Source organism: Mastigoproctus giganteus, chromosome 11 (assembly GCF_048544385.1).
Source record: "Mastigoproctus giganteus isolate SK-2022 chromosome 11, ASM4854438v1, whole genome shotgun sequence".
NCBI classification, from domain to species: Eukaryota; Metazoa; Arthropoda; class Arachnida; order Uropygi; family Thelyphonidae; genus Mastigoproctus; species Mastigoproctus giganteus.
The window spans coordinates 68,122,123-68,147,464 of record NC_143585.1 but is presented as its reverse complement, the minus strand read 5'-3'; the positions used below and the strand labels follow the sequence as shown (position 1 = coordinate 68,147,464).

General features: G+C 35.5%; 1 protein-coding gene across 1 annotated transcript in view; it reads right to left on the bottom strand.

Moving 5' to 3' along the window:
- Positions 1 to 25,342, bottom strand: part of LOC150078091 (cGMP-dependent 3',5'-cyclic phosphodiesterase-like) — a 329,128-nt gene that overhangs the window by 88,279 nt on the left and 215,507 nt on the right. Inside the window, exons 17-18 of the mRNA XM_090384462.1 lie at positions 17,678 to 17,800; positions 10,253 to 10,323 (exon numbers count right to left, since the gene is read on the bottom strand). Of these exons, the coding sequence (XP_090240588.1) occupies positions 10,253 to 10,323; positions 17,678 to 17,800 (194 nt within the window). The remainder of the gene's footprint in view (positions 1 to 10,252; positions 10,324 to 17,677; positions 17,801 to 25,342) is intronic.

Genomic DNA, 25,342 nt, shown 5'->3' with positions numbered 1-25,342 from the left:
TTATATGTATAATTAATTATGTTAAATAAAATTAATTATATTACGTTTGTAATCTAAGTCGTTATATGTATTTATTTAAACGTACAATTTAACTGCTAACGAAGTTCAACTAACACTATCTAGTACGGTATATCGTATCACAAAGGCGGGAAAATTACGAACGGTTAGCGGAGTTGAAACACGTGGAAACCTTTACCGATACTTTTATGCAATTACAAGGCCGAGTAAAGAATAAATACACCAAATTAATCAGAAAATCACAAAATAATGTTATACTACTAAATTTAAATCAAAAGTTTTAGAAAAACAATAATTTCAAATCAATAAATAAGAAAAATCCACTTAGCGGCTTTGAAAACGACCGTCTCTAGTAGCCTCGTCAGCAGAATTTAAATATCAAACATTACCGCACCAGTGCAAAACGGTGCTTATACAGGATCAGCCAAAAAAAAAAAAAGCCACCTCCCATTTCACTTATTCACTCTCTCCAATATTTTGTCTAGTTTTTCCTTGAATTTATTTAAGCTATCAACTTCCACAACAACAGCAGGAAGTGTGTTCCAGCAATCAACCACCCACTAGCTAAAAACAAACTTCTGCACATCTATTCTGCAATCGTCCTTCTTCAATTTGAATTTGAGCCCCCTCACATGTGTGATCTGAGCAAGAGGAAGAATCCCATCAATATTCAGCTTAAACACCTCAATCAGATCACCTTGCAGGTGCCTAGCCTCAAAAAGCTGCAATTTGCAGAACTGAAGCCTTTCTTGTTAAGAGTACCCCTTTGTTCCCCATCGCCAATCTCATTGTCCTTTTCTGTACTTATTCCAGCAGCTTCACATCTTTCCTAAAATGAGGACTCCAGACCTGTATGCGGTACTCAAGACATGGCCTGACCATTGCCTTATACAATGGGATAATCACCTCCTTATCCTTACTAGCAAAATTCCTGTATATCATTGACAAAACCCCATGAGCTGTCCTTCTCTGCTCAGAGAAGCATCTGTATGATAAACAATAAAAATCATTTTTCTTGTAGTTGTCACACTGTTACACTGATAAAATTCATCCACCTTACAGTTACAAATATGATTCTTCAACTGTTTTGTTACTCATCTTATATGGGGATATAAGATGAGTAACAAATTCAAATTCAACCCTAATTCACGGCTTTTTTTCAACAGTGACCTGTACTTGTTAAGTAATTCCGCCGATCTCCTACTCTTAATATCATTAGTGCCAACGTGTACAACTATATCACCTTTTGTGCCCTTAAAGATGATGATATCCGCTCTACAACGTCATCAACCTTTGCCCCTGGCAGACATACCCTGGTCCTGTTCCACCTATCCTTTTTACAAAGCATGTTTCCCGTTTCCCTGACAATAGAATCACCAATAACTGCTAGTTCCTTTGGGACCAGCGCATTCTGCCTTGGGGGCTGCCGCCGTGTTGCGTGATGACCAAGTGCAAGCTCTGGCATTGGTGTGGGCAGCTGAGAGCTTGATGGGCCCTCACTTTTAATCCTTCGAGGGCATCCACCCTGTCCTTCAAGCTCTTATTGTTCAAGGTTTAGGCCTAAATGGATGTCAGATGAACTAATGAGACATATGGCAGAGAAGAAAAATGCATGGGATACATACAAATTAACACATGACACAGAAGCCTATGATAGATACAAGTTGATCTGTAACTAAGTTACAAAGGAGGTTAGGCAGGCGAAGGCAGATTGCGAGAAATCTTTAGCAAGGGAAGCAAAGAAAAACAGCAAAGACTTCTTTACTTATGTAAACTCTAGAAGGAAGGGAATGAATCAGATTGGTCCACTCAATATCAATGGGTCAACTGTTGATGATCCTGCACAGGTAGCTAACAAACTAAATGAATATTTTGCATTGACATTCACACGTGAGGAGTTATTCAGCGAGGGGAATGCCAGAGGTGTATTCAACTCTGGCAGTAAGCTAGAGGATCTTGTAATAACTGAGAGTAAAGTGGAGGAGAAATTGTTGAAGATATACACAAGAAAGGCACCTGGGGTGGATGGGATCTATCCAGTTATATTAAAGGAGGCAGCAAAGGAGGTAAGCAAACCCTTAACCATATGAGAGCTTCCTCGGACTCAGGAGAGGTACCCATGGACTGGAGATGTGCAAATGTGACCCCAATTCACAAAGGAGGATCAAAGGCTGACACAAGTAATTATAGACCTGAGAGTTTAACTTCTGTTCCCAGAAAATTAATGGAGGCACTGGTTAAAGAAGCACTGCAGAATCATCTAGACAAGACTTCAGTTATAGCTCGAACACAGCATGGTTTTGTTAAGGGAAAGTCTTGCCTGACCAATTTGATTGGATACTATGATGCAGTCACAAAAGAACTGGATGCAGGGAATAACTTTGATATTATATACTTGGATCTTAGAAAGGCTTTTGATACTGTTGCACATGGAAGGCTGCTGCACAAATTGGAGCAGTGTGGCATTGGAGACAAATTGCTGCTATGGATAAAGGGGTGGTTGAGGGGGAGAAGACAGAGAGTGGTAATCAATGGACACTGCTCATCGTGGACTAATGTTATTAGTGGAGTCCCTCAAGGTTCAGTATTGGGTCCATTATTGTTTTCTATATTTATAAATGATATTGATGATGGTATATCAAGCTTAATGTCCAAGTTTGCAGACGATACGAAGGTTGGCAGGGTTTTCAAGGACACTACTGACATTATGCTGCTGCAACAGGATCCGGAAAGGTTGAGCAGATGGGCTGAGAGGTGGCAAATGAAGTTTAACATCGAAAAATGTAATCGTAAAGTACTACATATGGGAAACAGCAACCCTAGAGCAACGTATCAACTCTGTGGTACTATACTGACAGTGGTAGAGAATGAAAGGGACCTGGGGGGGGGGGTTGTGCAGGCAGATATGAAGTTCTCTGAGCAGTGCAGACTGGCTGCAAGAGTAGCTCATGGTGTATTGTCAATGATATATAGGAATTTTTCTAGCAGGGATAAGGAGGTTATTATTCCCTTGTATAAGGCAATGGTCAGGCCACACCTAGAGTACTGCATACAGGTCTGGAGGCCTCATTTCAAGAAGGATGTAGAGCTGCTGGAACAAGTACAGAGAAGGGCAACAAGATTAGTGAATGGAACAAAGGGGGTGCTCTTACGAAGAAAGGCTTAAGTTTTGCAAATTACAGTGTCTGGAAACTAGGCACCAGCGAGGTGATCTGATAGAGGTGTATAAAGGCTTGAATGGTTTGAGCATGCTCAATGCTGATTGGATTCTTCCTCTTGCTCAGAATAATCACCTGAGAGGGCATAAATTCAAATTGAGGAAAGACAGATGTAGGATAGACGTGCAGAAATTTGCCTTTAGCCAGCGGGTGGTTGGTTGGTGGAACAGACGTCCATCCCTTGTTGCGGAAGTTGATAGCCTAAATAAGTTTAAGGCTCAGCTGGACAGGTATTTCGAACGAACAGAGTGGTGAAGTGAAAGTGGTTATTTTTTTTAATTATTTTTTTTATTATGGCTGATGCTGCATAAGCTTGCTTTCTTGCATCAAATGCCTCTACTAATGCTAATGCTCTCATATAGGCCCATAACAACGCTGAGTTGTCGCCTGATACCTGGAAAAAAAAATTACTATCAAAGTTTAACAAATGACACTAAAGCCATATGAAGGCAAATTCAGATACTTTTTTGGCCAATAAACACCATCCAAAGTTAAGCTAAATAAAAATTGGCATTACTCTTCTCTTCCAATATTAGGTAATATCAGTATGAAATTTTTCACTTGCTCAAGGGGTTTTTACCAAAAAAGGACCATGTCCATTATATGAACCTAGCTTATAATGAGGGGGGCAATGAATTTCATAAACTTTCAGTCAACCTCCATTGACCAAACTTTCCAAACCTTTATCTTTGATACATGCACAGTATATGCGTATGTAAAGTAATGTAAAGTAAAGTAATATAAAGTAAAGTAAAGTAAAGTAAAGTAATATAAAGTAAAGTAAAGTAAAGTAAAGTAAAGTAAAGTAATATAAAGTAAAGTAATATAAAGTAAAGTAATGTAAAGTATGTAATGTAAACTAAAGTAATGTAATTTGTGTATGTAATGTATATGTAAAGTATGATACATGTAAAGTATATGTGATACATGCAAAGTATATATCCTCCCACCCATTATGGGTGGGGAATGAATTTCATAAACTTTCAGTCAACCTCTACAGACCAAACTTCCCAAACCTACATCTCTGATACATGTAAAGTATATGTGCAAACCCCTTTGAAAATAACCAAATGACACAGTATTATCAAAAATAGAAGAAAACTATGATTAATTAGAAACAATTCTGCCTTACTTGCATTGTGTTTCTTTGGAGAGAGGCTTTATTTGTATCCAAATGACAATACCCCAAATCACAAGCACAGTCAGTGCAATAGGTTCAGGAGAATAATGTAGTTAATAGTCCCAACCAGTTGTATTATAGGTAGCTAATGAATTATTGTTTACAAATATTTTTTTATAAATCTATTGTACATTATCAAAACTATTCTTGGATATATATTTGTTCACAATATTAGTCTCAAGTTTTGCATTTGCATTTGCATCTACAAAGATAAATCATATACTATTTGAAAAGCCTCAACCAGGAATTGAATACAACCAGAATTTAATGAGTTATTTTTTTTTTAAACACAAAATTAAGTAATTAATGCATTTTTTCAAATGAATGACATTGTAAATCAGGATATAATAAGTAAAATGATAATAGCTGAACCTAATAAAATAATGTGTGAAAGAGTTTCCCCGTATTTTTATTACTTTGAATATTCTTCATCAAATCTAAACATAACAATTCAGTGACAGAACTAAGTGATATAAATGAGAAATATAATTAATTTAAAAAAAAAAAAAAAGCATATCACCAGGAAGGGAACCAATTTATTGAATAAATAAACTAACCATTGATTATTAAAATGGGACCTTATTTTTGACATTTATAACCAAACCTCCAACAGCACTCTAATGAAAGTTATTCCTAATAACCCACCTAAACTAAAATTCAAGAACAGTATATAAAAGATACTGCCAATTCTTATTTTTAAATAACTGTTTGTTTTCTTTATAATAGGGAAATAAACAAGGAGCTAAATTATTTTGTAATAACTGAGAGCAAAGTGGAGGGGAAATTGTTGAAGTTGAACACAAGGAGGCACCTGGAGTGAATGGGATCTATCCAGTTATATTAAAGGAGGCAGCAAAGAAGTATTGTTGTTATTTGGTTTTTAGGAGCATTAGCAACTAAGGCCATATTGCTCCGGGAATATGCGGTGGTCATTCCCTGACCTTTCCGCATCCTCCGTATTTGGTGGTGACAGGCTCGAACCCCGGTCTAATCAAGAAGTGTGTGCTACACACTGCTGCTCCTTCCCACCTGGCTACGAAGGCGCCTGCAAAGAAGTAAGCAAACCCTTAGCCATAATTATGAAAGCTTCCTTTGACTCAGGAGAGATCGCCATCGACTGGAGATGTGCAAATATGTCACCAATCCACAAAGGGGTATCAAAGAGTGACACAAATAATTACAGACCTGTTAGTTTAATTTCTGTTACAGGGAAAATAATGGAGTCATTGGTTAAAGAAGCACTGCAAAATCATCTAGACAAGACTGCAGTTATAGTTCAGACACAGCATGGATTTGCTAAGGGGAAGTCTTGCCTGACAAATTTTATTGGATATTATGATGTGGTCACAAAGGAACTGGATGCAAAAAATAATTTTGATATCATATACTTGGATTTTATATACGTGGACTAACGTTATTAGTGGAATCCTCCAGGGTTCGGTTTTGGGCCCATTGACGATGGTATATCAGGGTTAATGTCCAAGTTTGCAGTAGACATGAAGGTTGGCAGTGTTGTTAATGACAGTACACTACTGCAACAGGATCTAGAAAAGTTGAGTAGATGGGCTGAGAGCTGGCAACTGAAGTTTAACATTGATAAGTGTAAAGTACTGCATATGGGTAGCAGTAACTGCAGAGTAACATACCAATTGTGTGGTACTACACTCAGGGTAGTGGAGAATGAAAAGGACCTGGGGATAATTGTGAAGTCAGATATGAAGTTTTCTAAGCAGTGAAGACAGGCTGCAAGAGTAGCTCATGGTGTCTTGTCAATGATATACAGGAATTTTGCTAGCAGAGATAAGGAGGTGATTGTCCCCTTGTATAAGGCAATGAGCAGGCCACACCTTGAGTACTGCATACAGATCTGGAGCCATCTTTTTAGGAAGGATGTAGAGCTGCTAGAAAGAGTATAGAGAAGGGCAACAAAATTGGTGAATGGAATAAAGGGTTTCTGTTACCAAGAAAGGCTTAAGTTCTGAAAATTGTAGCATCTGGAGCCCAGTCACCTGAGAGGGAATCTAATTGAGGTGTATAAGGCCTTGAATAGTTTCAGCAAGCTCAATGCTGATGGGATTCTTCCTCTTGCTGAGATTACTCACCTGAGTGGACATAAATATATTCTTGGATATATATTTGTTCACAATATTAGTCTCAAGTTTTGCATTTGCATTTGCATCTACAAAGATAAATCATATACTATTTGAAAAGCCTCAACCAGGAATTGAATACAACCAGAATTTAATGAGTTATTTTTTTTTTAAACACAAAATTAAGTAATTAATGCATTTTTTCAAATGAATGACATTGTAAATCAGGATATAATAAGTAAAATGATAATAGCTGAACCTAATAAAATAATGTGTGAAAGAGTTTCCCCGTATTTTTATTACTTTGAATATTCTTCATCAAATCTAAACATAACAATTCAGTGACAGAACTAAGTGATATAAATGAGAAATATAATTAATTTAAAAAAAAAAAAAAAGCATATCACCAGGAAGGGAACCAATTTATTGAATAAATAAACTAACCATTGATTATTAAAATGGGACCTTATTTTTGACATTTATAACCAAACCTCCAACAGCACTCTAATGAAAGTTATTCCTAATAACCCACCTAAACTAAAATTCAAGAACAGTATATAAAAGATACTGCCAATTCTTATTTTTAAATAACTGTTTGTTTTCTTTATAATAGGGAAATAAACAAGGAGCTAAATTATTTTGTAATAACTGAGAGCAAAGTGGAGGGGAAATTGTTGAAGTTGAACACAAGGAGGCACCTGGAGTGAATGGGATCTATCCAGTTATATTAAAGGAGGCAGCAAAGAAGTATTGTTGTTATTTGGTTTTTAGGAGCATTAGCAACTAAGGCCATATTGCTCCGGGAATATGCGGTGGTCATTCCCTGACCTTTCCGCATCCTCCGTATTTGGTGGTGACAGGCTCGAACCCCGGTCTAATCAAGAAGTGTGTGCTACACACTGCTGCTCCTTCCCACCTGGCTACGAAGGCGCCTGCAAAGAAGTAAGCAAACCCTTAGCCATAATTATGAAAGCTTCCTTTGACTCAGGAGAGATCGCCATCGACTGGAGATGTGCAAATATGTCACCAATCCACAAAGGGGTATCAAAGAGTGACACAAATAATTACAGACCTGTTAGTTTAATTTCTGTTACAGGGAAAATAATGGAGTCATTGGTTAAAGAAGCACTGCAAAATCATCTAGACAAGACTGCAGTTATAGTTCAGACACAGCATGGATTTGCTAAGGGGAAGTCTTGCCTGACAAATTTTATTGGATATTATGATGTGGTCACAAAGGAACTGGATGCAAAAAATAATTTTGATATCATATACTTGGATTTTATATACGTGGACTAACGTTATTAGTGGAATCCTCCAGGGTTCGGTTTTGGGCCCATTGACGATGGTATATCAGGGTTAATGTCCAAGTTTGCAGTAGACATGAAGGTTGGCAGTGTTGTTAATGACAGTACACTACTGCAACAGGATCTAGAAAAGTTGAGTAGATGGGCTGAGAGCTGGCAACTGAAGTTTAACATTGATAAGTGTAAAGTACTGCATATGGGTAGCAGTAACTGCAGAGTAACATACCAATTGTGTGGTACTACACTCAGGGTAGTGGAGAATGAAAAGGACCTGGGGATAATTGTGAAGTCAGATATGAAGTTTTCTAAGCAGTGAAGACAGGCTGCAAGAGTAGCTCATGGTGTCTTGTCAATGATATACAGGAATTTTGCTAGCAGAGATAAGGAGGTGATTGTCCCCTTGTATAAGGCAATGAGCAGGCCACACCTTGAGTACTGCATACAGATCTGGAGCCATCTTTTTAGGAAGGATGTAGAGCTGCTAGAAAGAGTATAGAGAAGGGCAACAAAATTGGTGAATGGAATAAAGGGTTTCTGTTACCAAGAAAGGCTTAAGTTCTGAAAATTGTAGCATCTGGAGCCCAGTCACCTGAGAGGGAATCTAATTGAGGTGTATAAGGCCTTGAATAGTTTCAGCAAGCTCAATGCTGATGGGATTCTTCCTCTTGCTGAGATTACTCACCTGAGTGGACATAAATTCAAATTGAGGAAAGACAATTATAGAATAGATGTCCGGAAATTTGCCTTTAGCTAGTAGGTAGATGATAGTTGGAACTTTTATCTGTCGTGGTGGAGGTCAACAACTTAAATAAGTTCAAGGCAGAACTAGACAAGGAGTGAATGGATGGATGAAATGGGAAGTTTTGTTTTTTTTTTTTTTATTTGGCTGATGCTATATAAGCTTGCTTTCTTGCCTCATATGCCTCTACTAATGCTAATAAACAATAATTATTTATGTTTATTTCTAATACAAATATCACAGATGGTAGATGACTTTCATCAACCGGTGAAATACCACCACTTTGCTTATTGGAGGCTTGAAGTGGTGAAACCCGTGTTTAGTCTCTAGAGCAAAGTTTCTGGCATCCCCTCCCCCAATACTTCTCCTTCAACCCATGCACAGTACTAAGTACTATAGGTTTTGATACCTTTCGTGTTTGGGGTTTTCATAAAAAAAAAAAAAAAAAAATATGACAGTTATTAGTTAACTCAACATTTATAACGTGCATTCTCAAATATCTCCGAAACAGTCAATTTTTCAAAAACATTTGTTACCAAATTAAATCAGTCTACCTTCACAAGGTAGACTGATTTAATTTGGATTTTATATACGTGGACTAACGTTATTGCTAAGGGCAAGGAATATCTATATTGAAAATATAGATATTCCTTCCATTAAGGAATATCTATATTGAAAATTCTGTCTGCCAAGAGGTCTTTCAAGTAAATAAAAAGAAAATGTCTATCAAGAGAAAAATAATTCTATAAAGTAATTCATTCCAGTGAAAGTTATTCCTAATAGCCAAACTAAACTAAAATTCAAGCACTGTAGATAAAGGTATTTCTAATTCTTATTTTTAAGTAACTTTGTTTACTTTCATTGATAAACAATAATTATTTATATCTTTAATTTAGTGATTAAATATATTATCAAAAATTTTACTAGGGCACGTTAAGGGCTTAAGCCTCGGGCTGTGAAAGAATCAGACAACATACAAGTTTGTGCAAATGCAGCATATTAGTTTGCAGCAATTCTAAAAAAAAAAAAAAAAAAAAGCTAAAAATGGTATTGTTTTAGTTATATCTCATATTGTGAATACCTTCACAATGAGTTTGTTATTTGGTTTTTAGGAGCATTAGCAACCAAGGCCATATTGCTCTGGGGATATGCACTGGTCATTCCCTGACCTTTCCGCATCCTCCGTATTTGGTGGTCATGGGCTCAAACCCCAGTCTAATCAAGAAACGTGTGCTATGCACTGCTGCTTCTGCCCGCCTGGCTACGGAAGCCTCACAATGAGTTGCCATGATATTGCAGCACCAGGGTACCTACCAACCCACCCACCCACCGAGAATAAGTAACAATAGTCTTCTCCACTGGTGAAGCATTACTTATTCAAAGTAGTGCAATATTATGGCAACTCATTGTGAAGGTATTCACAATATGATATATAACTATAACAATACCGCTTTTAGCTTTTTTTAGAATTGCTGTGTGCTAATATGCTGCATTCGCACAAACTTGTCATTGCAAAAATTTTACTTTATTGAAAGATATTTGCAAATGTTTGCTGGTAAATTTTAGGAGTTTGTACTACATAATACAGTACTTTAAATCTTACCCAGCAGTATGCTAGGTTAAGTCAACTTCTTGTTTCCTTCAATATCTGAAAACTATAACTCAAAAATGATAAAAGCAATATATAAAACTGAAAGGACCTTGCCAAGGTATGCCTGTGTATCCTCCATTGTGATATCATTCCCATGTCTTCAAACATACTTAGGACAGCCTATATTAAAAATTAGGAAAAAAAAAACATAATATTAAATTTATGACATCAACTATACATTTAAATAAGAATTTAAACTTTTCTGATAACAATTCAATTTAATGAAACTAAATCTCATGCCTTGCATGAGAATGTAGGAGTGAAATATATTCCATTGATCACCTAATATATGATTTTTCCATAGAATATATGCAAAATGATTCTCAGAAGTTTTTCCCTGAAAGTCCATCATTCCCTTCTAACAAGTGGAGGTCAGTGAAATTTTAAATATTGCATATTTTAATTTTTTATTTTATATTTCATCAAAAACAATTCATCATCATTTTCATGAAAAGTATCATTAATAGCCATCAAGCTAATTAAAAATTTGTTTAGTTAAATGTTGATTCATTTGCTTTTGTCATTCCACTTCTTTCCCTACACTGTAAAAAAAACTTTCTAAAGTCAGGGATATGCTACATAAGAAAACCTCTAAATCACTAACCACGTTGTAACTAAAAGATACTTTAATTCATGTATGCGCATTAAAATAAAAATGTAAAAAGTTAAGTGTGTGTAGTAAAAATCACTATAATTATAATGTAACTATGTAAAATTAAGGTATCAGTGTTAAAATCAATAAATACAATAAAAATTTTAAGAAACATAAAAACAAACCCTTTTAAATCCTTTTAAACAAACCCAAAAGTTACTTAGTAACTTTTGCCTTTGAATACGTGTATTGTCTTTATCACCTATGGTTTGAGAACGGGCAGCCTATTAAATATTGTACTGATATAGCCATGTTTACTATAGCAGAACTTTCTAAAGTGGGTGTCACATGTCCCAATGGGTTTCACAAAATTCTGACAGCACATCAGCACTGTTTTTCCTATGATTTCCTTTCACTGCATATACTGATATAACTGATTGATTACAATACAATTATTGAATAATGGATTAAAAATTCATGACATTTCTTCATACTTGGCAGCTGATGAGCTCTGTATTTGTTTTTTCTCTTTGAGAGCTAATAACTGATTAGGTTGGTTTCAGGTGGTATTGTTAATCACTGGTTATGCATAGTATCACAAATCTTTTCTCTCCCTTACTGTTATCTACATATTTTTGGCTTGAAGCACAGGAAGCTGTGTTCTACTGCATTTACCATCAACTTAAAAGGCAAGGAACAGAAAGGAGTGAGGTGTTGAATAATTACAAAAGTCTGCTGGGTGTGGTGCCAAATTAATTATTTTTTTTAACTTTTTTTTATGGCAACACATTTATGTATTTGTCAGAATCAAAAAACATTTGGAAAGCATTGATCATAGATGTTTGAAAGCAGTTAATACTTGTGTCATCTGTGTTCACACAAGTTACTGACACGTCTAATTCTCACGTTACACCACCAAATGTCACACTGCAAAATATGGGGAGGGAGAGAGAGAGAGAGAGAGAGAGAGAGAGAGAGAGAGAAATAGAGTAGAAATGGCTCTTGCAATGCCTTGGAAGAAATTGCATTAGAAATTAGAGATCCATCATAATATAGCCAATATTCTTAGCTAAATTTTGAGAGAGAGGTCTAATTTGAGATCTAATTTTACATTCTTTAAAGCAGTATTCCAACTTGTTTATTTTACTGGTAGAGCAAGGTTGCAAAACTTGTGGTTATGAATCACACTGATACTAACAAGCTCCAGAAGCAAAAGTAGTACACTCCATTCCGGTTATTTGGGACACATCGGGACTAGTGCATTTTGGCCCGATTAAGCGGCTGCCCCAATTATCCAAAGTTTCACGTAAATAGTTAAAAATACAATGTACCCCCCCTTTACAATTGGTTCACTGTACAATAAAATCACGTTACGATGGAATCACCATAGTAAAGTACCGTTCACTATACGATGTGCAGTAAGCGCTGGTTTTTTTTTAGGAGCATTAGCAACTAAGGCCATATTGCTCCAGGATATGCGGTGGTCATTCCCTGACCTTTCCGCATCCTCCGTATTTGGTGGTGATGGGCTCGAACCCCAGTCTAATCAAGAAGCATGTGCAATGCACTGTTGCTCCTTCCCACCTGGCTACTACGGAGGTGCCTGATCACGTTTGTGAATTGAATTTTAATTATATTAAACTGCGATTCTAATTAGTGAAAATAGGAGGAATATTATCCACAGGCTATAAAAGCAAAGATATATTAAGCACAAATTTACCCTTTATTATCTTACCAATTAAAAAATTAAATGATACCTGAAAATCGGAAGAATATACGTGATAATCGGAATAATTAATATGTACTGTAATATGTACATACTAACTAGTTGACATTTCTGTTCACTGACATTTGTGGGTGGGGGTTAAAATTTAAAACAGTAAAAAGATAAGCAATCAATAACAAAGAACACGGCACACAGAAATTGCAGTAACACGATACGTGCAAGTGAGAACGGAGTAACAAGTTACAAAGCTTTAAAAATAAGAATGAAGAGAAGATCTGAAAATTAATTTTTTTATATGATTGAAGATTCCATGGAAGTGTAAACACATTTCACCATAATAACCCACAGAATTCCAGCTGTCTGTGTTATCGCAAATTCAGTAAGATCGAGTTTACTGTCCGTTTATGATAGATTTCACTAACAGAAAAGCCCAATAAACAGGTGACTGCTAATTGTTTTTATTGTTTTATGGTTGTGACCTCCAGAATTTCGACCGAACCACGGGGTACCGTCAGAGACAATCGTAGGGTAACCTCCAGTGCTGCGGTCTCCTGCCCCGATTAAACGGCATGCTGTCCCAATTGAGCGAAGTAAACCCTGGCCATTCTCTCGATTGGTTTCTGTTTTTTAAGATTTGCCCCAAATAAACGGCTGCTCCGATTAACCGGAGCAGAAGTGGATTCCAGTTATTTAGGTGGCCTAAATAACTGGAATCCACTGTACTTATAAAGTCGGGAGACACAGTAATGCGAATAGAGAATATCCTCTTTTTCAAATTCTCTTGAAAATTTTGAGAATTTTCTGAAATAATAATTAAAATCTTTTCCTGATTTACACAGCAATTTTTTTGGATCTAATTTGACTCTGGAAAATTGAAGACCTTTCTAGAATGTAAAGAAACATTTATAAAATGTTCTAGAATGTGTATGCATGTATTTTTAATGGAATATTCCGGCATCTTTTCTGCATACAGTGAGATAGTCCTTCATAAAATGGGAGAATGCTCTGGAATGGTCACAGACTACATAAATAAGTGAAATCCTCAATTCATTATATCATTAATATTTAATCCTTACATGAGTTAACAGTAACATCAAGTAAATGACTATTCCTATTTACAGGTTATTTCTCTGCAGTTATTTGCTGTAGTGATGAAGGTTTAAGTTGTATATTTTGCTGAGTGTCTATCAATCTTCATGCCATATAGCCATGAAGACTTATAGACACAGAGAATATATAGCTGAAAAAACAACCAAAGTCATAATTGAAATAGGTACTTTTGAAATTCTGTGCTGTTGTGAGAAACAGTGTTACATAAATGGTAAAAACAACATCAATACTTCAAGAGAAGCATCAGCATCTAGCAATGAGGTCATGTTGCACATACTCTGAGTTTCTGAATTTATAAATTAATCACATCATGCACCTAAAGGCTTCAGAAGACTTATAACTTAGAGCAAAAAGTCATAAGGAGTCTAACATAAAACTTCAACCTACTGAAATGTTTGATTATCATACAGGTAGTGCAACATCATCATTTTGTATGTAGCCATAAATAAAACAGACTTTACATAAAATGTATCATTACAAATCACCTCATATTGAGAATTATTTCTTATTCATGCACTTTTCCAGAATGAGATTTTGGCATCTTTCTTATTGTAGAGTCAAGTTACAACTGGGCTGTCGGGCTCTTACAATCAGGGTCATAACTTTCTGCCAATGAGGAGACAATTTCAAGAATATCTGCTGATGCTACTGAGGCAGTGTTGGGTGTTTCAGAAAATTATTAGCTTTGGGAGGATACACAGACTAATAATTAACAACAGCCACAAGCAGAGGTGAAAGTGATTCTTGCACTGCTTTTATTGGAATGAGCAGCAGCCTTGAAAGCAAGGTGCTGTGTATTTCAAGAACTGCTGGAAGTCATCATGACAAGTAAATACACAGGCTGTATCAGGATAACTAAGAGTAAGAACAGGTGCATGTATACTTAAATGTACACCAATGCTAGAGTATCATAAATAAATTTGATGAATTTGAAGTGCTGATCAAGATATCAAAGGAAGATATTGGGATATCAGAGACATGGTGTTGCACAGATATAAGAAATGCAGAATTTGAATTTGGGGAATAAGGTGTGTACAGAAAGGATAGGTAGGGAGGTGGGGTTATGAATTACATAAAATCAAAAGCAGTGCATCCAGTTGATATGAGTGGCCAGTGTAATGTCGAGTCAGTTTGGTGGAAAAACAAAAAATGAGAGTAGGAGTGTGTTATAGGCCTAATGACTCTGATGAGTACAATGAAAAGCTGTTACAGAGAAAGAGAGTGGGCCAGTAAATCAGAATTAGCATTAGTAGAGCATACAATGCAAGAAAGCAAGCTTATGCAGCATCAGCAAAAAAAATCCTCCCATTTCACCCCTCCATTTGTTCCAAATGCCTGTCCAGCTCAGCCTTAAATTTATTTAGGCTATCAACTTCCACAACAAAAGATGGAAGTCTGTTCCACCAATCAACTACCCGCTGACTAAAGGCAAATTTCTGCACATATATTCTACATCTGTCTTTCCTCAAACGGAGGAATGTATGTATTATAATGGAGGATTTTAACTTTCCAGATATTGATTGAAACTTGAGGGTTGATCACTCACAGACTAGCAAGACTTTTCTGAATTTATTGAATAATTGTTTTCCTCACCAGCATGTTAGAGAGGCAACAAGAGGGAGTAATACTCTTGATCTGATTATCATCAGTGATTAATCATGTATTAAGAATCTGCAGATAAAAGAACCACTAGGTGGAGGTGATCACAATGTATTGATCTGGGATTTACTTAAAGATGTAATTGCCATCAAGGATAAAGAGAGGGGTTTTTGCTTACATAAAGGTGACTACCGTGGTCTCAGATAGTTTTTTAATTCTATACCACTAATAATGTTACCATCAGCAAATTCAAAATGGGAAGTATTCAAGGAATTAATCATAGAAGCTACTAAGCTTTTCATACCAACTAAGAAATACCCTTCAAGGTATTGGCTTAAATGGATGTCAGATGAACTGATGAACCTCGTTGCAGAGAAGAAAATGCATGGGATACATATAAATTATTGGGTGACACAAGAAGCCTATGGCAGATATAAGCTAGTCTGTAAACAAGTCACAAAGGAGATCAGGCAAGCAAAGGGCAGATTATGAAACATTTTGGCAAAGGATGCAAATAAAAACAGCAAAGACTTCTTTACTTATGTAAACTTTAGAAGGAAAGGAATAAATCAAATTCGTCCACTTGATATTGATGGTTCGACAGTTGATGATCCTCATCAGTTTGCTGACAAACTGAATAAGCATTTTGCATTTACATTCATACATGAGGAATTCTTTAGGAAAGGAGATTCCAGAAGTTTATCAAGCTCTAGCAGGGAGTTAAATGATTTTGTAATAACTAAGAGGAAAATGGCAGAGAAAGTGTTAAAGTTAAACATAAGAATGGCACCATGGGGTGGATTGGATCACTTCAGTCATATTAAGGGAGGCAGTGAAGGAAGTAAGCAAACCCTTAGGCATAATTATGAGAACATCCTTGGATTCAGGGGAGGTCCCCACGGACTGGAAAAGTGCTAATGTACCTCCAATTCACAATGGGTGACACAAGTAATTACAGACCTTTTGTTTAACTTCTGTTCCAGAGAAAATAATGGAGTCACTGGTAAAAGAAGTAATGCAGGATCATCTAGACAAGGCCACAATTATACTTCAAACACAGCATGGGTTTGTTAAAGGGAAATCTTGTTTGAACAATCTGATTAGTTACTAGAATGTAGTAAGAAAGGAACTGGATACAAAAATTAATTTTAATATCATATATCTGGATTTCAGGAAAGCTTTTTATACAGTTGCAAATAAGACTCCTATACAAATTGGAGCAGTGGGACATTAGGGACAAGTTGTTGCTAGGGATAAAAGGATGGTTGAGTTGGAGAAGATGGAGTGCTAATCAATAGACATCGCTCTTCATGGATTAATGTCATTAGCAAAGTCCACCAGGGTTCATTGTTGCACCTATTGTTGTTTTTATATTTATCAATGATACTGATGGAGGCATATCAAGCTTAATGTCCAAGTTTGCAGATGACACAAAGGTTGGCAGGGTTAATGCCAACCTTTGTGTCACCTTTGTGGTTAATGACACTACTGCAACAGGAAATATTGAGTAGATGAGCTGAGAAATGGTAACTGAAGTTTAGCATTGATAAATGTAACTTGCTGCTACCCATTTTCATTTATCACTACCCTGAGTGTAGTAAAACACAGTTGCTACAGAGTAATGTACCAATTGTGTTTTACTACACTCAAGTTAGAGGTAAATTAAAAAGACATGGCATTAATTGTGCAGTCAGATATGAAGTTCTGTGAGCAATGCAGACAGACTGCCTGGACAGCTCATGGGGGTTTTGTCAATGATATACAGGAATTTTGCTAGCAGGGATAAAGAGGTGATTACCCCCTTGTATATGGCAACTGTCAGGCCACATCTTGAGTATTACATACAGGTCTTGAGGCCTTATTTTATGAAGGATGTGGAGCTGCTGGAATGAGTACAGAGAAGGGCAATGAGATTGGTGAGCAGAACAAAGGGGTGCTCTTACCAAGACAGGCTTCAGTACTGCAAATTGCAGCATCAGGTGGCTAGGCACCTGCAAGGTGATCTGACTGAGGTGTTTCAGGCTTTGACTGGATTGAGCAAGCTCAATATTGATGAGATTAGATTGTTTCTCTTGCTCAGATCACATACATGGGGGGAAGGGGCACAAATTAAAATTGATGAAGGACAGTTGGACAGTAATGTCTGAGTGGTGACATTTGACTGAGAATAAATAGCATATTTCTTCAGGGAAAGTGCTACTTATTCAAAGTACCCAATCAGACAACTCATTGTGAAGGGAATCACAATGTGAGATGTTATATAATGATGACTGTTATGTAAAATATGTTTGCTTTATTTATGGCTATGTACAAATGATCCTATTGAATTGCCTGTAAAATAGTTATTTTTTAATTAAATTGTATAAGTTACTATAGTGAGTTGAAATTAAACTGATACAAAACTGTTAATTTGCAATTAAAAAATATTAATATGTCAATAAACTCACCAAGGGTGTGTCAGATTCAGGTATTGAGCGAGGTGTATAATGAAAACAAGAAAAATCATCATGGAAGTATTCTGTAGGAGGGACAATGACATGTGTCAGTTTTAAAACTTCTTCACATGGAACCTATAAATGTAATTGTTTAAAGATGAGATAAATTAATTTAAAAACCATGTCAGGTAAAATGAGTGATGTAAAGCAATTTATAACTAAAAACTGTAATAACTAATACAGCAGGCCTCCGTTATAACGCAGTTCGCTTTACGCTGATTCGCTATAACGCTGTTCTTATATTATAACCCATATCTGACTATAGCGCTGTCACAGATCACTATAACGCTTTTTTACAGATTGCATTTTTGACATATTTATCGAAATCGTTTCATTTGATGGAGTCCATAGCTTGAAAATGAATAGCAAAACGGCATTAAAACGTTTCGTTTCCCACGCCGACTTGAGAAATTTTTCCATGCTCAGTGAAATTTTCTCGCCCGCTAATTTAGTTCCAGTACAGCGACTTGTTACGTAGTTCCGAGATCAACATTTTAAAAAATGATCCAATATATTGCTTGTGATATCTGCGTTATATGCATTTATCCTAAGTCTAGTCATCACTCAGTACAGTATTAGACATCATGCGTAACGGACAGTTTACTTGAACATTGTATCATAATTAATGCAACCAACGCAGTTACATTTTCGAAGAGTTAATAATGGCCAATAAGAATGAAAAAGCAACAACGTCTGGGCGCAGTACGAAGACTATAAATGTAAGAAAAAGACTGAATTTGAAAATTAAATTAGATCTTTTGAAGCGAATCGATTCCGGTCAATGACAAGCGGATGTGTGCCATAATTTAGGACTTGCAACTTTAACTATAAAAACAATTATAAAAAAATAAAGAATTAATTTTAGTATTGGGAAAGATAGCTGTTCCACTGCAAGCAACTAGGACTAGGCAGGCTATTAGGATTGAAATGGAAAGACTAATTTTATTGAAGATAATATTCCAATGCAGAATTCGGTTAAGTTAAATATTGAAAAAAAAAAAAAAGAGAGAGAGAGAGAGAGAGAGATTAGCCAATATGATGATCTGAAGAAAACTCGCCTAAAAAAAAAAAAAAAAATGTGGAACCATTTAAAACTGGTAAGGGCTGGTAGAATAGATTTAAAATCCAGGGAGAAGCCGCAAGTACAGATGAAGGAGCCGAAACTTATTATTATTATTATTATTAGTCATATGGTGCAAGGAAGCCTGAGGCTTATGCCGCACCAGCCAAAAAAAAAATTTTTCTGAATTACCCAGAGAGAGAGAGAGAGAGAGAGAGAGAGTAGAAGGGAATCACCAAGAAAAAGAATGATGATATCCAGCTCAGGACCCTGGGTGTGCCAAGCCCATACTCACCAGTTGTGAGCCCCTGGGGTTCCTGCGAAACTTTCAAAAAAGAACTTGTTAAAATTATTGAAGAGGGGTATTGTGTGTTATACTTCTCAACAAGTTTTTAACATAGATGAAGCGTGACTTTTGTGGAAACGAATGCCTAAAAGAAGTTTCATATTGGAAGAAGAAAAAACATACCAGGTTTCAAAGCGGCGAAGGATCGGTTGACTTTGTTGTTGGGTGGTAACGCTGCGGGGGATTTAAAATTTAATACTCCTTTTAGTTTATTTGAAAGAAGGACAAAGTTCAATCCAAAATCCACACATTTTTCATGATTAAATTCATCAATTAAATTAAATCAATTAAATTCATTATTTTAATTGGAATTAAGTTTACTTTTGATACGTAAGTAGTTACCACATAATTATATGCGTATGTAATGCAGAATATTTTATATGTACAAATATTTGAATATTAAATATTTTGACCGACATTTGTGCATCTTTTCACTACCGTTTATTATTGATTACGAAATATCCTATGGTACTGACCGCAACTCACAAATACATATGTTACCTTATGAAAATACGGCGCTCGCTTAGCGCGGATTCACTTAGCGCTCTGTTTTTCCGGAACCAATTATCAGCGTTAAGCGGGGGTCACCTGTATAAGGAATAAAATATATACAGCAGGTGAAAAGTTTTAATCAAAATACTTAATTTACTTTAATCATCAGTATTAACATCGTAAGATCAATTTGTATGTAGTCAAATTTTGCTTAAATCATTTTAACTTACAACAGTGGCATATTATATCTATTCAATCGATTATAAAAATGATTACTCTTCTCCTTACTACTAGTATTTTCCAGATTAGATAAACTTATTAAACATGCATAACACAAGTGAACTATTCATATCTGCTTCCGATATTAGCATTAGTAGAGGCATATGACATTCTTCTTTTTGAAACACTTTTAATAACTTTATAATTTATTTATTTGTTGTTTTTTAATCTTAATTCACAAATCAAAATTTTGATTTACAAGCAGCACATCAAATAAAAAATAAATCAGATAATAACAACAATAATAATAATAATAATAAATACTAAAGTGCTTGAAACTAATTGCAATGAAGGAAAAATAAATAGCATGAAGATAGGGCAATGGCTAAAAAAAAGGGGGGGGACATTAAACAGAAACTGAAGGCCTCATATTAGCAGCTTACGAACAAGCACTAACAACCACATATTAGTTGTACTGATGGTTTGAATGGATAACATGACTGGCTGAACAAAAGGAAAAGGTTAATATCATTTGAGAGAGCCCAAAGTTCATGATGATAATGACTGTACTTTGGTAATGTGAATGAAACTGGATTCTCAATGAAGAATAAGCATAACACTGTTCATTCAAACCTAGATTTAGGGACGAGAACAATTATGATGCCAGTATGCTGATTCTGGTACCTACACATTGTGGACTACATCCTTTAGAAGACAAAATAGAATGCGATAAAGGTGCAATTGGTGGAGACCAGGGCTGCCACTCACAAATTTTAAAAAAACTTAGATTGCAACTTAAATAAACCCAAAAAAAACCTAGTTTTCATCATATAGTATAGCAACACAAATAAGACAAAACTTACCATGCAAAAATATCTTTTATTTAATTGTAATCAGAATTTTCATCCCATTCAGTTCCCTCCACATTTATTTTTTGAAGTTCTTTCATTTTTTTCAAACATTCTTCGTATCTTTTATGACAAGTTCCTTGTATGACTTCTTTTACCAATTCTGATTTAGGTTTCCATGTATAGCAATTTTGATTAGATCTATTTATCGCCTGTTTTGCCATTAGTCGATTTTTCACAGTTTCTGGTTTAAGGGTGTTTGTGGCTTTTGTTTTTATATGGTTTACTTGGGAGAAGATTCTTTCTACGCTTGCCGAAGAGTGAGGTAAAATAGTTAGACTGGTCATAAAGTTAGATAAAATCTCATATTTAGAATTATTAAAGCCATCTTTTACATTACGTAACAGATACCAAAACTCAAGGATGGTTTTGTAAGAGAAATCTAAATCTTGATTTAAACGAAATGATCTCCATTCATCATCTAGAAAATCTAGTTTGTCTTCAGAAACGAGGTGAGGGAACTGCATTGCTAAATGGAAAATTGAGGATGGCGAATTGGCACGATCATGTATCACTGCTGGGTCAGGAACATTGAGACTAGCGATAATTCCATCATCATTTAGAGGAAATCTTTTTCTGATTTCCATACAAAGTTCAACAAGAAATTTTAAACAATCATTTTTAAACCTGCTTTCACTGTCACCAAGCGGTGTTGAATTTAATAAGGCCATACAACGGCCTCCCAAATATATTTTATTTAGAGGCTTATGATTTATTGCATTGCTTGGATCAATTTCAACCAGCTTGCATGAAGTAATGACTTCTTTTATGAAAAAACTAAGAATATTTTTATACTCAATTGAAACCATTGAATGAAGTAAGTGCAATCTGAAATGCTCAGATTGAAATTCAATATTCAGGCAGTTTATTTTCTCCAGTACATATCCTAAAAACAACAACATATGCTTAGTTCCTTTGGTGATCATAGTATTGTAAATATTCCCTGCACCATCGATTTTGTCAATTTTTGATTGAGACTGAAAATAGAGAACTAATGCATCCCACTGCTCAATAATAATTTTTATTACATTGCCACGGGATAACCAACGTGTTTGTGCTAATTTGGGGATTTTATGCTTAACAGTATCTACAACATCTTGAATCATTTTGAACTTGTTTAATCTTTTACTACTACTGGAAAAATAACAAGAGATATCTTTTATAAATGTTTCTAGATATGATGGAAGTACCTTGACTGAATGACTAGCACATAATGCAAAAGAATGGCAAACACATCCCATTATAAATACTGATGGTACATCCTTTTTTAGCAATGACTGGAACCCACTCTTAGTACCCATCATAGTGGCACAATTATCACTTCCAAAGCCAACGAGATTACTTATTTGAATGTTTTTTTCTATGAAAAGATCTTTTACAGCTTGATAAAGCCCTTCTGAAGTGCCATTTTCGACACAAACAGTGTCAAGTAACACATCTACAACATCAAGTTTTTGAATATCAAAATATCTAACAACAGCTAGAACTTGCGATAAAGATAAATCTGTACTTTCATCTATTATCATTGAAAACTTGTTGTTTCTGCATATGTTAGAAATGTATATTTTTTCATGATAGGCTATGCCATCTTGTATAAGATAAGAGACTTTAGTCGCCTTCATCTGAATTTGTTTTGCAATATTGCTATCATGAAATGCTTTCTTACATGCTTCTATAAGGTGATCACATTGCGCAAATGGAATATTATGCTCAGAAATGAGTGCAGCAATTGTTAACTCTGCCTTTGCTACTTCTTCATTCTCCATAGGTTTACATTTTGTGAAGAACGTGTCTAATGTTGAACTTGTCTTAGCAATATTTGCACTTTTTTATGTTTAACTGTATTTTTATGCGCTAGTAACATCATTTATTGGCATTCTTTAATTTCATTTCACACCAAATACAGTAAGATGCACCTTTTTCATTACTGTCTTCTTTCAACCAATCCTTTAATTCCGGATCTTCTAACCATTCATTTCTAAAATTTTGAGTTATACCACTGTTTACTCATCTTTCTCTGTGGGGAACAAGTTTCAGACATTGTGGGCAATTTGTGGGTATGGCTAATTAGCAGTTATCTTATTTAAAATGTTCTATAAAATAAAAAATAAATCACTAATCCATTAACATAAAATAGAAATAGTCACTACAATTTAAATTTATTATATCACTGTATGTAGTACACGCATAAATGTAAAAATCACACCAAATAATGCAATAATACCACGAACGATCACGAAAGACTGTGCAGTAAAGACCGCCTGCTCAATAGGCTGCGCATACATGTTAGTAACACGAACATGTATGAACATGTAAGCGTAATTTCACAGTGTAGAACCCTGCGAAAACTTTGAAATCCTTTTACATTTGTAGTATTTTGTACAAGCACTTGAGATATTACAAATTATGATCAGTATTGTTAGAATATAAAATTAAGAAAATTGTAAACTGTTATTAAATGTATTAAATTTTATTGATTTACAAGAAATAAAAATAAATTTTTGACTTAAAATTAAAAATTACCGAAAAAACCCAGATAATGAGATATTTTTGTGAAAAAAACCTATCAACCCAGATGACAATCAAAAAACCCAGATCTGGGTGGAAAAACCCAGGAGTGGGAGCCCTGGTGGAGACTTGAGAACTTCGGTTGATCCTGAGTACACATCTACTGAAGGGACATCGGAGCCAGAGCTGTCTAACAAGATGAACGGAATAACCTCATTTGAGACCTCACCCTCTCCAATTGCACCTTTCTGATACTGCCATGATACCAATGGAGTTTTTAAGGAACTATCACAAGTACACATTACACCTGAATGACACTTCTTCCTTCACTTCTCAAAGTGAAGTTTGAAAGCTGTTCTCTGCATAACATGAATTTAAAGCCATCCATCCCATTGCATACTCTGTTCATCTAGAGGAGACATACTATAACATGAAACACTACTCAAAGTAATTAATACAGCACTCATCAAGAGAATGTGTGATTTTTTTTTTTTTTTTTGGCTGATGCTACATAAGCTCATACGCTTGCTTTCTTGCATCACATGCCACGATTACTATTACTATTTCTATTGTGACCTCAACATCATGGGTATGTTATAGACATGAAAGGAGAGTTCACAAAATGCTGTTGTTTCTTATGCTTATTGAGACAGCTGTTCTACCATGGACCTGCATCAGACACAACTGGCCTCAAAGAAGTACACATCAGCAAGGAATGAGTAATATGTTCTATTAGTGAATCAAACAAAGAATTTCCTTCCAACTCTTGACATTAAACTTAGCCTAACAAAGAGATATTTTGAAAGTGATGGGTAAGATGAATTCGAGAGGACCTCACTACTTAAGCAGGGAAATTTTTTTGAGACCCCACAGAGGGCCTTAAATCAGAGAGCCTCTGCAGAATGAAAACTTTGAAAAATGCCTCAACATATTAAAACTAAAAGCATGGCAAGCTTTCAAATTGCTTGGTGGAAACTTTTTAGTTAACCACAGGTTTTCTGCTTACAGAGATGTTGTATGGGATTGTCCAATAGGCTGACAGGTTGCAAGTAACAGCTAGTTTCATTAGTAACATTAATATGCCATGTGTCACGATTTTGCAATGAGAGTATATAAAACTTTACTTTAAACCGGAAAAATCTGTAACAGAAACATGTGAAATGTTAAAAACTGTTAATGGTGATGAAACATTAAGTTGTACCAGTGTGTTTGAATAGTATAAGTGGTTCAAAGACAGATGTGAGGATGTTCATAATAACCCAAGAAGTGGACATCCATCAAAATGAGGACAGAGTTGCAAAAGTTCAGGAAATTGTGGAAATCATCCAGACTTGTCCAATTAATCCTAATTTCCTTGACTGTACTGTCACTACAGATGAGTGTTGGTGTTTCACTATCACCCAGAGCTGGGCTGTATTGAAACAATGCTGATCATGATTTTCGACAAACAGGGTGTGATTCACAAGTAATTTGTACCAGAAGGAAGGAGGGGAAAGAATCAATGCTGCATTCTACTTACAGGCTTAATGTGCTTCAAAGACTATTGAAGCACATTTCCCAGATGAGGCTGCAATTTCAAGAGAAAAGCAGCTGGTTCTTGTTGCTATGCCCTCCCATTTTGCACTTGTTGTGGGCTTAACTGATGAAACATGGCACTGTAGAGGTCCATCATCCACCCTACTCTCCCAATTCAGCACCACTAGACTTCTTCCTCTTTCCCAAGTTGAAAACTGCCCTCAGGGGAAAGAGATTTCAGGACAAAGGAAAATGTAACCACCAAACTGAACATCATATTTTGGATGCCTTTACTGACTGTTTTCATAACCTTTTAGAATGGCGTAATAAGTGCATTGAATCAGGTGGTAATTACTTTGAATAAAAATAAAACCATTTTTGAGCTCCTTCACTTTGTGTTCTTTTTATTACACCAGTCTGGGGAACTTCATTGCACACCTTGTAAATATTTTTTATACAATAGTGTACTGTATTATTTTAACTGTGTGTATTAAATGTATTGGGCTTAAACTGTAAAAGCGATCGTAACCAATCTTATGTATTTTTTAATGAAATCAACTAAATTAATT